Source organism: Taudactylus pleione, unplaced genomic scaffold (assembly GCF_031769625.1).
Source record: "Taudactylus pleione unplaced genomic scaffold, aTauple2 ptg000061l, whole genome shotgun sequence".
Taxonomy (NCBI): Eukaryota; Metazoa; Chordata; class Amphibia; order Anura; family Myobatrachidae; genus Taudactylus; species Taudactylus pleione.
The window spans coordinates 10,109,011-10,121,780 of record NW_028284463.1 but is presented as its reverse complement, the minus strand read 5'-3'; the positions used below and the strand labels follow the sequence as shown (position 1 = coordinate 10,121,780).

Here is a 12,770-nt window from a genome sequence, read left to right as displayed (position 1 = left end):
AAGCGTATACGAGAAGCTGTGTTACAGCATTGGCATATCATTCAAGCTGATGATACCATAGGGCATCTCTGTAAAGAAAAACCTCTATTCTGCTACAAACGTAGCAGTAATGTTAAAGATGCAGTGGCTAAAACCGACATTGGAGCCACGAAGCTCAATACGTGGTTGCGACAAAAGAATGGAGTTTTCAAATGTCATGGTTGTGTGAACTGCCCGTTTCTTCAGACTGGAGCACAATTCATTAATCCAAGTACCAACATTTCATATGATATTGGATACCATCTGAACTGTGACAGCCGTTTCGTTATCTATCTCATCAGGTGCCCCTGTCTATTGCTCTATGTTGGTAAAACCATAAGGCTCCTTAAGGAGAGGATTGCCTTACACCGGTCTTCCATTAAGAAGGCTTTACGGGCTGTTGATGCCAATACACCTCCGGTAGCGAGACACTTTGCAGCATATGGTCACACTATGAAAGATTTTTTATTTTTTCCTATTGACCATGTTGCTCCATTAAGGAGAGGAGGAGATCGTAAAAAATTGCTTTTACAACGTGAATGTTTCTGGATTAGTCGACTTAACACTGTGACCCCGCACGGACTTAATGAGGGGCTGTCATTGAGTTGTTTTTTATAGTTTTTTGTATACTTTATTTAGTCTCTCTATATTGGTGGTTTCGCTGTTATGGAAATGTTGTTGTTGTTTTTTTCATTGTATTGTTTTTGTATTATGGTTTTCTACTTTTTTTCTTTGGGTTTCTTTTGTAAAAATCTTTTTGTCTATTATACACCCACCAATGATGTGGATCATGCTCGCTACGTTACATTACGTACCAATATGCTGGAGTAACCAACCTTTTGGAGTACATGGCGCTTTTATACTGGTGCTCTCTTTGTAGACAGTGTTTATTTGAGCTATTACCTAAGGAGTTATTTATTATTAATTTAGTTTACACTGCTCATAGAGTTGCGTTGCCCTGGTTACTAGTGACTCGATCCGTTTTTCGGATCGTCACTTCCGGTGCTCGCGTTGTTGTTAGGTTGTCTTGGTTACCTGTGACCAGTTCCGGTCCAGGAGCGTCACTTCCGGCATATCCGGCGTGTGTCTGAGCTATGGTCTCATGACCCGCCGCTGTGCGTCTATGTACAGGTGAGTATGCTTTACTTTGATTGTTGGGTGTATATGTAGGCAGGGGTTGTGGTTTGTATGATATGCCCTTGATGAAGGTGTCGGATTGACACCGAAACGGCTGTCGGGCGCTACTCTCTGGAGGGAGGACTTGTGATGAGTATTTTCATGATTGCCTGCTGTTTGTGCCATGATGAACTATTGCTATGACTTTGCTCACAAGCCCCTCAAATAACCTCGACATTTGTTCTTTACTGGATTAATACATTTTCTATGGATTGATATGGATGTGCTGACTCCTTCTTTCTTTATTACATATCATATTATGTGTTTGCACTCCTCATTGTTGCTGCTACCAAGAGTGTGCTGCTGGTCTCATTTGCACTACTATTAACCCTTTTTATGCTGGATAGCACCTCTACATTAATTTTTTAATTTTTGCTTGAAATTTATTCTTGAGTTTTTTGGATTTTTTTCTTTTTTCTTTTTACAATGGACACTGCAGTGAATACTTTGGATGAGTTAACTAAAGTTAAAAGATTTGAAAATAAGGATATTACTCGTATCTTGTTTGCTGATACTGAATCTTTGGCCTTTGATGTGGATTCCCCCTTGGAAATTAATTCAGATTTACTGAAGTTACGAAAGAGAAAAGTAGAATTAAATCTTCATGGTTTGACTCTCTCCCAATATTACAAGGAGAAAATCATTCCTAGGGGTTTTAGAATCAAGAATCAACCCACTTTAGGGAGATCAAATGTGGCCTTTTGCAAGCAATGGTGCCAAATTGTGAATGAATGTTCTCTTCAGTTGATGGTTTTGGTAATTGAACAAGTTAATTCTGACTGGATTAATACATTTTCTATGGATTGATATGGATGTGCTGACTCCTTCTTTCTTTATTATATATATATATATATATATATATATATATATATATATAATATAACATTATTTAATTTATTAGTGGAAGATCATGCTTTATCTTGCTCACTGTTACCTGATGAGATGGAGTCATGTTATCTCTCTCTCTCTCTCTCTCTCTCTCTCTCTCTCTCTCTCTCTATAGAAATGGAACAGACAGAGGATGAGCTCAGGGAAGAGATTGCAAAGGTGAGTTTAGGTGACCAGACTGGTAATGTGAACCTCCCCACAATGGGTTATGTTCCGGTACTACCCACTGTGCCAGAGCGCCATGCAGCATGTGTGTGGCTATTGGATGATATCCGGGGATTCTGCGCACAGGCGGTGTGGCTGGATCTCTTCCGGAGTCACTGATGCTTGGCAATGTGGTCGGGAGGCGACAACACACACACATTATAACATTGTCTTCCAGCCACATTGTCCAACATGGATGACTATAATCCAATCAATTTTGTTAAAATTATTTTTTGGCCCCCTCTGAATGTGTGCTTTGTTATTTTATGATGTGTTCTTTGTCGGCATCACCTGTATGTTAACTATTTTGTTGTGTATATATTTTTTTTTTCGTTATGTTTATAATTTGTGAATAATGTGAATAAAATTTGCTTGATATAAAAAATTAAAATAATGTTTTGGCACCAGCGTTGAGGTTTGAGCCGAAAGCTACAATATCAGACCAGCCTCCCAATATCGTTTGTGTGGGCAGCCTAACATGAGTCACATTAGTAGTAACTCATAGCAACCTGTCTAATAAAGTCTGATTGGCCCAGGATGTATCGGCAGGATGAGTAACTCGCCTACGTTTTTACCCCTGTCTCCCCAGGCGAACGTGGCCTGCATCGTGTACGATGTCACCGAGTTGTCCACTATAGAGAAGGTGAGATTTTATATTCCTCCTCGGATAAGTCCTCTGATTTTACCAGTACCTGGTTCCTTTGGCTGGAATATAAGTCCTCAGATACATACAGGAATTATATGTCTATCACATAAATTATGACTTTCAGAACAGTAGCTACTATTAGTCTTTCATATGAGATGGTCCCTTCTCTTCTCCTCTCTTCTCTGCTATCCTTTTTTATTGTTGTCTACTATATGTTTTCCTTTTACGGTTTTATTTTTGTTTTTTATTTTAATATATTCTATATTTGATATATAGTACAGTATTTGTGTAATTAAGCCCCCTTTTTCAAAATGTTTATTCAATTATTATTTGTTTTGGGTTTATCAGATGTGAAATGTTTATATTAACTGTGTTTTTCTAAATATTCTAATAAAAACAGAACACATAAAAAAAAAAAGAGAAGGTGAGATGGGCCTGCAGGGAGCTGCGTTCTTCCTGCGTGTTGCTAACGTCTGGCTGTTGTGTCTGTGATATAACTATTCGTGCAGAGAAGCTCTGAACACATTTTGGGCCCAATATTGTTGAAATGTACAATCTGCTTTATTGGTGATGTGTCCAAATCTGATACAGAAACAGCCCATAGGTAGTGGATGAGAAGCAGTGTTGACACGATGTATTTAAAGTGGCTGCTTCCTGGATTGCGTTTAACCTTTTACAGCCGTATAGAGGTAGCATTAATGTTAGGCGGTCTAAATGGAACCCAGCAGTCCTCCACTGTAAGTACAGCGCTACACTCACGTGCAGCTGCTATAACATAGCGTTCTCACAAAATAAAAATTTAATCATCACTCTGAAGAATTATGGGCAGAGACAGGTAGGTCCCACCTTTATATGTCCCTGCGGTGGCTGCTTCTCGTTTCATTGTTACTCTGACACCTGCAGCACCATAGGATGCCCAGGAACAGGAAGAAAAAGTTATCCGTAAGCGGGGCGCTTCTAGGGGGGTCACTATATCCAATACGGCAGCCTAATTTATCCCAGGCAGTTATGCTACTAATTCAGGTTTCTCTTTCTAGATCTCCTCAAAGTGGATTCCCCTGGTGAACGGCCACGCAGAACGAAACTCTAGGTAAAGCTGCGTAATCCGACACGTCCCCTAATCCAGGTAATACGTGATGCCTGGAGAGCGTGCGTAGGCCTAATGCAGTTTATCTCTCCTGTTCAGGCTTCCTATAATCCTGGTGGGGAACAAGTCAGACCTGCAGTGCGGCAGCTCCATGGAATCCATTCTTCCCATAATGAACCAGTTCTCTGAGATCGAGACCTGCGTAGAGGTCAGTAACGTCTCTCTGTCTTTGTGCCCACAGTTATAGATTGATGTAAGGTGGCGAGACGTCGGGTTGGTCAGTTTGGCCACGGTAGATGACAGGCACTATCTCGTCACATTGTAAACTATTGTACATATGTTTGTATAGTAACTGTAAGCTACAGAATACTCACAAGCTGGGACAGATGAGATAAGGTGGTGATTTGTGGAGGACACCTGTTATCTGGCGTATAAGGTCTTTAGCCTGCGGCTACTTACATAACACTGTCTCAGCGGCTGATTGCAGGGGGGGGAAGGGGGGAGGGAATGTAAATATGACCCCTGAGGTTAGTGAGAGTATAACCTGCATACTTCTATCCCTCCAGTGTTCCGCTAAGAACCTGAAGAATATATCTGAAGTCTTCTACTACGCCCAGAAAGCTGTCCTACACCCCACTGCGCCATTGTACGACCCCGAGGAGAAGCAGGTAAAGGAGAAGGGGCTTCAGATTAGGGCTGCAGTGTGCAGTAAATGGGATGTTTCAGGTACATGGAGTTTTGTGATCATCTATCTTCACAAATGACTGTTGCCCTTGAGAATGGTCGCTGTGTTGTTACCTGGTAGGATGCTTTAGAGGATGGGTTTCTGTAGGGTATACTAGCAGCTGATGACCCATATACTGTCTATACCAGAGGAAGGGTTACTGTGGGTGATGCAAGGCAACTGATGGCCCATATACGGTCTGTACCAGCGAATGGGTTACTGTGGGCGATGCAAGGCAACTGATGGCCCATATGAGGTCTATACCAGCGGATGGGTTACTGTGGCTGATGCTAGGCTGCTGATCACCCATATAAGGTCTATACCAGCGGATGGGTTACTGTGGGTGATGCAAGGCAGCTGATGGCCCATATACGGTCTGTACCAGCGGATGGGTTACTGTGGGTGATGCAAGGCAGCTGATCGCCCATATACGGTCTATACCAGCGGATGGGTTACTGTGGGCGATGCAAGGCAGCTGATGGCCCATATACGGTCTATACCAGCGGATGGGTTACTGTGGGTGAAACAAGGCAGCTGATGGCCCATATACGGTCTATACCAGCGGATGGGTTACTGTGGGCGATGCAAGGCAGCTGATGGCCCATATACGGTCTATACCAGCGGATGGGTTACTGTGGGCGATGCAAGGCAGCTGATGGCCCATATACGGTCTATACCAGCGGATGGGTTACTGTGGGTGAAACAAGGCAGCTGATGGCCCATATACGGTCTGTACCAGCGGATGGGTTACTGTGGGTGATGCAAGGCAGCTGATGGCCCATATACGGTCTATACCAGCGGATGGGTTACTGTGGGTGATGCAAGGCAGCTGATGGCCCATATACGGTCTGTACAAGCGGATGGGTTACTGTGGGTGAAACAAGGCAGCTGATGGCCCATATACGGTCTGTACCAGCGGATGGGTTACTGTGGGTGATGCAAGGCAGCTGATGGCTCATATAAGGTCTATACCAGCGGATGGGTTACTGTGGGTGATGCAAGGCAGCTGATGGCCCATATAGGGTCTGTACCAGCGGATGGGTTACTGTGGGTGATGTAAGGCAGCTGATCGCCCATATAAGGTCTATACCAGCGCATGGGTTACTGTGGGTGATGCAAGGCAGCTGATGGCCCATATACGGTCTATACCAGCGGATGGGTTACTGTGGGTGATGCAAGGCAGCTGATGGCCCATATACGGTCTATACCAGCGGATGGGTTACTGTGGGTGATGCAAGGCAGCTGATGGCCCATATACGGTCTATACCAGCGGATGGGTTACTGTGGGTGATGCAAGGCAGCTGATGGCCCATATACGGTGTATACCAGCGGATGGGTTACTGTGGGTGATGCAAGGCAGCTGATGGCCCATATACGGTCTGTACCAGCGGATGGGTTACTGTGGGAGATGCAAGGCAGCTGATGGCCCATATACGGTCTGTACCAGCGGATGGGTTACTGTGGGTGATGCAAGGCAGCTGATGGCCCATATACGGTCTATACCAGCGGATGGGTTACTGTGGGTGATGCAAGGCAGCTGATGGCCCATATACGGTCTGTACCAGCGGATGGGTTACTGTGGGTGATGCAAGGCAGCTGATGGCTCATATAAGGTCTGTACCAGCGGATGGGTTACTGTGGGTGATGCAAGGCAGCTGATGGCCCATATACGGTCTGTACCAGCGGATGGGTTACTGTGGGTGATGCAAGGCAGCTGATGGCCCATATACGGTCTATACCAGCGGATGGGTTACTGTGGGTGATGCAAGGCAGCTGATGGCCCATATAAGGTCTGTACAAGCGGATGGGTTACTGTGGGTGAAACGAGGCAGCTGATGGCTCATGTATGGTCTGTTCCAGCCAGTTTCCTAGTAATGTATTTTCGTTCCAGTTGAGGCCCCAGTGCAGGAAAGCTCTGACCAGGATTTTCACCATCTCTGACCAGGACAACAATCAGATTCTGAGCGATGAAGAGCTGAACTATTTCCAGGTAGCTTCTAGAAGGCCTGTCATTGTCCTGTCATTGCCCCCTCTGTTATCCTGCTCATGTCTCCTGGTCACAGGCCCTGTCATTGCCCCCTCTGATATCCTGCTCATGTCTCCTGGTCACAGGCCCTGTCATTGCCCCCTCTGATATCCTGCTCATGTCTCCTGGTCACAGGCCCTGTCATTCATCTGTGTCTGGTCTCCCCCCTGTCATCACTCATTTCACTCTTCTACCTTCATATAACTTTCATTTATTGGCTTGTACGTGTATCTCTGCCGCCTCCTACAGTGTATAAGTACCTTCTTGCATTTACACACCGCTTATTACCTGCCCGCTCTCACTTGCCTTATTGCATTTCTGTTTGATTCCTCCTCTGGGGAGGTAGCAGTCCTGCTTTGGGAACCCGCTGGCCCCTCAGGCCTTGGAAGACGTGAAGATGGTTGTGAGGAAGAATACGGCGGATGGTGTGCGGGAGAATGGCCTGACGCTAAGCGGTGAGAAGGGGGTGATTGTATGGCATGGTAATACTGTATCAGAATCCTGTATATGTTCTATATTGTCACAATAACTGTTTGCAATGAAAATAATATCAAGTTGTCTTTTTTTTTGGTTAAGGTCATTTCGGATAACTTAAGTCACTGACTTTGTGGCAGATAATCTGCCCTCACTGTCATGTTGCAGCAGCTGCACTATGGTCTGTTAGGGGGACAGATTATAGTTGGCACTTACAGAGGAGGTCATTCCTGCCTTCCAGTTGCTGGTCTTCATTCTAGCTCCCTGCACCTGTCACAACCCCCGTGCAGTTCCTCTCTCCTGCCTGGGGTGTCGCTCTCTGCTCTGGTGCTTCTAGCACACTCTGGTCTGTATCTCAGAAGTTTGCATCATCAGCTGAGTGTGCTAGAAGCACCAGAGCAGGGAGCGACACCTCAGGCAGGAGAGAGGAACTAGCAAAAAAAGAGCGAGGAGATGACTGTTTAAGGCGCATGAACAAGCTGCCACTAATAATATCCAAATACCTACAAGAATCTCACCCTGATTCTAAACAACAATGTAGCAAACAGAATGGTATTAGACAAAATCTGCGGCGCTTTATGTAAACAAAGTGTATGACATTAATACATCCCTTGAATGGTGACGTGATTATCTTAGATGAAATATACTAAAGTTTGTTCTCTTCTACAAACATCTCAGAATCCACAATGTTATATATGGAGAAAGATATTGCGCTGACCAGAAATCATCTAAGGGGGGATAGCGTACCAAGCTCACTTTTCCCACTCATAGATGAAGACTCATAAAAGTATCTTTAATCAATCCTTCTAGTCAGATACCATCCATGGATATATGCAAAATTGGACGTTATTTCTATGTAGCGTACCCCAACTCACAATGTGTTGTAGAGATTACTTCATATCAAGGTATCTTTATATGTAAATGATAAATTCGTACCCCAACTCACATATGGTGGTGTCATGGCACTCCTATACAGGTGTCTTTGTCCAATAATTTCTGCTGCTGAAATATGAATCTTCCACCATGTAATTCCAAAGTATATTGATATATAGACGTATTATCCAAGCCAATACTATAATAATGTAAAAAATGTGGTTTCCAATATAGAAATAACAGCAGCATGAAAGAATATAACAACCAATATAGAGCCATCGAAAAAGTTATAAGGAAACATTGGGGACTTCTCAAGAAAGATCCAGTAATAGGCACTCTCGTTCCCGATAGGCCCATCCATATTTACAGAAAAGCCCCCAATTTAAAAAGTAAAACTTGTTTCCAGCTCTTTACCATCTAAATTAAATAAATCAACTGTTAGGTCTAAAGGTTTCTTTAGATGTGGTGGTTGTAGGACGATCAAAGGTGATGGGTGTAGTAAAATAGATAAGATCCAGATAAATAATAAACAGATAGAGATTAGAGATTTCATAACCTGTACCACACAAAATGTGGTGTATGCCAACAAATGTACAACAAGAGATATGGTAAGAACTTACCTTTGTTATCTCTGTTTCTACGAAGTCCATAGGGTCCACAGGGTTGACCTTGGGGTATTAGGTTGGGAACCAAATCCGGGCACCACGCAGTTAAAGCTTTTAGCTCCCAGGATGCACTTGGGTCCACTCTCCCTATAACCCCACCCCCAAGCCAGAGGCACCTCAGTTTAAGTTGGTGCCCGGCCGGAATCGGGTCACCGTTTAGTGCAGTGGGGAGCTGATTAGCAGCCCCACATGCGACTTATTCTATATTGGACGCACCTCAAGAATGTTAAAAACTAGAATTGGGGGACACATTAGAAATGTAAAAAAGGGATTACAATCCCATTCGTTGTCATCACACTTTAAAAGTGTCCACAATTGTCGGGTTTCAGAACTCTCTGGGTTTTATGGCATTAGGCAGATTAAAGGCAACATAAGATGTAAAGATATTGCCCCCAAAGTATATTGATATATAGACGTATTATCCAAGCCAATACTTTTAATAATGTAAAAAATGTGGTTTCCAATATAGAAATAACAGCAGCATGAAAGATGATGTCAAATTTTTTAAAAATGTTCCATATGAAAATACAATAAAAAGACGCAATAAAAAATATATCCCCCCAAAAAAAAAAAATTTAAACAAGTAATCCAAAAAAAGGGGGGGTCCAAATGTTGAGTTACTCACACCTGTAGCTGTCAACGCGTTTCGGTCTCCAGGACCTTTTTCAAGACATGCTGTTGGTGTGAGGAACTCAGTATTTATGTGGGAGTGAGCCTATCAACTCCTCACAGGTAGGGATCAGCATTGATATAATTATTCCTAACAGGTGTGTGCAGTATCAAAAAAACACTTGCTCTATGTCAAACATATGTCTAATTTAAACATATCTATATGGGATATCCCATGTTAACATTTGCTCTAAAAAATGACATGTTATACATAAAAACCTAAATATAAATGAAATAAGAACCGGACTTCTGCTGAAAAGCATCATGGGAAATGTAGTCCGAACGGTTAAACTAACAGGATACCTAAAGAAAACAACAACCTTAATGAAAGGATTTCTACCCAGAGAATCCTAATTAGGATATCAGTGAACAGTAAATCATCAAAAGTCCCACTGACCCCTTAGGGCTTTTCAGTCCTCCGTTATGATCTGATCCTCAGACCCGGACGTTCCATAGCGCTATTTAGAAACCGGAAGTTTATTATTCCAAAGCATGTTGGGATATGTAGTCCAAAATATGTAACGCGGTTTCTTCTGATCCACCAGCGTACTTAGGGATGAGGGCGGTATCGGCAGCGTTGTTATAGTGATTCTAGCGTTGTTATGGTGATCCCGGAACTTGAACCACTGGAATGCTGGGAAATGTAGTCTGCGCGGTTAAGCAGAATGTCTGCCAGTTTTTAAATGTAGGCGGAAACCTAAGCAGCATTCACCGCGTTGCCATGGTGACTGTCACCCGTCACTGTCCGACCCCCATATTTCACCCAAAGTGGGGCGTGCACGTAAAAAATATATAATACAGCCATTTAGTATAAGCAAAATAATTAATAACACAATGAAACATATAAATATAAATAAAAATCATCCTAATATAAATAGAAACATGTGAGAGTATTCATTAAAAATGTGGGAATAGAGATAAAAATACCCATGTTCCTCAACAACATATTACTCTACCCGGGCAATGAAAAAGCTCCTAAAAGGAACTACAGTTTTGGGTTATAAAAACCATTTTAATTCAAAGTCAGTATTTAATCCTTGAGGGGCAAGACTCTTATATTCAAAAATGGCACTCATTTCTGCCTTGGCTAATTTAGGGGCAATATCTTTACATCTTATGTTGTCTTTAATCTGCCTAATGCCATAAAACCCAGAGAGTTCTGAAACCCGACAATTGTGGACACTTTTAAAGTGTGATGACAACGAATGGGATTGTAATCCCTTTTTTACATTTCTAATGTGTCCCCCAATTCTAGTTTTTAACATTCTTGAGGTGCGTCCAATATAGAATAAGTCGCATGTGGGGCTGCTAATCAGCTCCCCACTGCACTAAACGGTGACCCGATTCCGGCCGGGCACCAACTTAAACTGAGGTGCCTCTGGCTTGGGGGTGGGGTTATAGGGAGAGTGGACCCAAGTGCATCCTGGGAGCTAAAAGCTTTAACTGCGTGGTGCCCGGATTTGGTTCCCAACCTAATACCCCAAGGTCAACCCTGTGGACCCTATGGACTTCGTAGAAACAGAGATAACAAAGGTAAGTTCTTACCATATCTCTTGTTGTACATTTGTTGGCATACACCACATTTTGTGTGGTACAGGTTATGAAATCTCTAATCTCTATCTGTTTATTATTTATCTGGATCTTATCTATTTTACTACACCCATCACCTTTGATCGTCCTACAACCACCACATCTAAAGAAACCTTTAGACCTAACAGTTGATTTATTTAATTTAGATGGTAAAGAGCTGGAAACAAGTTTTACTTTTTAAATTGGGGGCTTTTCTGTAAATATGGATGGGCCTATCGGGAACGAGAGTGCCTATTACTGGATCTTTCTTGAGAAGTCCCCAATGTTTCCTTATAACTTTTTCGATGGCTCTATATTGGTTGTTATATTCTTTCATGCTGCTGTTATTTCTATATTGGAAACCACATTTTTTACATTATTAATAGTATTGGCTTGGATAATACGTCTATATATCAATATACTTTGGAATTACATGGTGGAAGATTCATATTTCAGCAGCAGAAATTATTGGACAAAGACACCTGTATAGGAGTGCCATGACACCACCATATGTGAGTTGGGGTACGAATTTATCATTTACATATAAAGATACCTTGATATGAAGTAATCTCTACAACACATTGTGAGTTGGGGTACGCTACATAGAAATAACGTCCAATTTTGCATATATCCATGGATGGTATCTGACTAGAAGGATTGATTAAAGATACTTTTATGAGTCTTCATCTATGAGTGGGAAAAGTGAGCTTGGTACGCTATCCCCCCTTAGATGATTTCTGGTCAGCGCAATATCTTTCTCCATATATAACATTGTGGATTTTGAGATGTTTGTAGAAGAGAACAAACTTTAGTATATTTCATCTAAGATAATCACGTCACCATTCAAGGGATGTATTAATGTCATACACTTTGTTTAGATAAAGCGCCGCAGATTTTGTCTAATACCATTCTGTTTGCTACAGGAGAGAGGAACTGCACGGGGGTTGTGACAGGTGCAGGGTGCTAGAATGAACAAGTTGCATTCTGACGATGGAGTCATTCCTTGAAAAAAAAAAAAATTTTCAAGTTCATCGCAATTTTTCAGACTCCTTTCTCCAGAACGGACCCTGGGATAAGGGGGAAAACTGACCCTTCCATGAATGTCCTGGAGTCGTAACTCTCATTATTTTCTTACACAGCTGGATTGAGCTGCAGCATTCAGGGGGCACAGAGGAAGCGTTTTCTGACACTGACCTGCTGTATCTTATTCTAGTCTGGCAAGCCTCCAGTCTGAGCGTCCTACAGTGCTGTAAGAGCCTGCAGTCTGAGCGTCTGCCAGTGCTGTAAGAGCCTGCAGTCTGAGCGTCTGCCAGTGCTGTAAGAGCCTCCAGTCTGAGCGTCCTACAGTGCTGTAAGAGCCTGCAGTCTGAGCGTCCTACAGTGCTGTAAGAGCCTGCAGTCTGAGCGTCCTACAGTGCTGTAAGAGCCTGCAGTCTGAGCGTCCTACAGTGCTGTAAGAGCCTGCAGTCTGAGCGTCCTACAGTGCTGTAAGAGCCTGCAGTCTGAGCGTCCTACAGTGCTGTAAGAGCCTCCAGTCTGAACGTCCTACAGTGCTGTAAGAGCCTGCAGTCTGAGCGTCCTACAGTGCTGTAAGAGCCTCCAGTCTGAGCGTCCTACAGTGCTGTAAGAGCCTCCAGTCTGAGCGTCTGCCAGTGCTGTAAGAGCCTGCAGTCTGAGCGTCTGCCAGTGCTGTAAGAGCCTGCAGTCTGAGCGTCCTACAGTGCTGTAAGAGCCTGCAGACTAGGCTCTGG

The 12,770-nt window shown here is 43.2% G+C and overlaps 1 protein-coding gene across 2 annotated transcripts in view; it reads left to right on the top strand.

The window, feature by feature from the left end:
* Positions 1-12,770, top strand: part of RHOT2 (ras homolog family member T2) — a 49,609-nt gene that overhangs the window by 12,852 nt on the left and 23,987 nt on the right. For both annotated transcript variants that reach the window (XM_088464555.1, XM_088464561.1), the window contains exons 4-10: positions 2,198-2,241; positions 2,876-2,929; positions 3,970-4,022; positions 4,119-4,227; positions 4,586-4,687; positions 6,635-6,733; positions 7,116-7,224. In XM_088464555.1, coding sequence (XP_088320681.1) covers positions 2,198-2,241; positions 2,876-2,929; positions 3,970-4,022; positions 4,119-4,227; positions 4,586-4,687; positions 6,635-6,733; positions 7,116-7,224 — 570 coding nt within the window. The remainder of the gene's footprint in view (positions 1-2,197; positions 2,242-2,875; positions 2,930-3,969; positions 4,023-4,118; positions 4,228-4,585; positions 4,688-6,634; positions 6,734-7,115; positions 7,225-12,770) is intronic.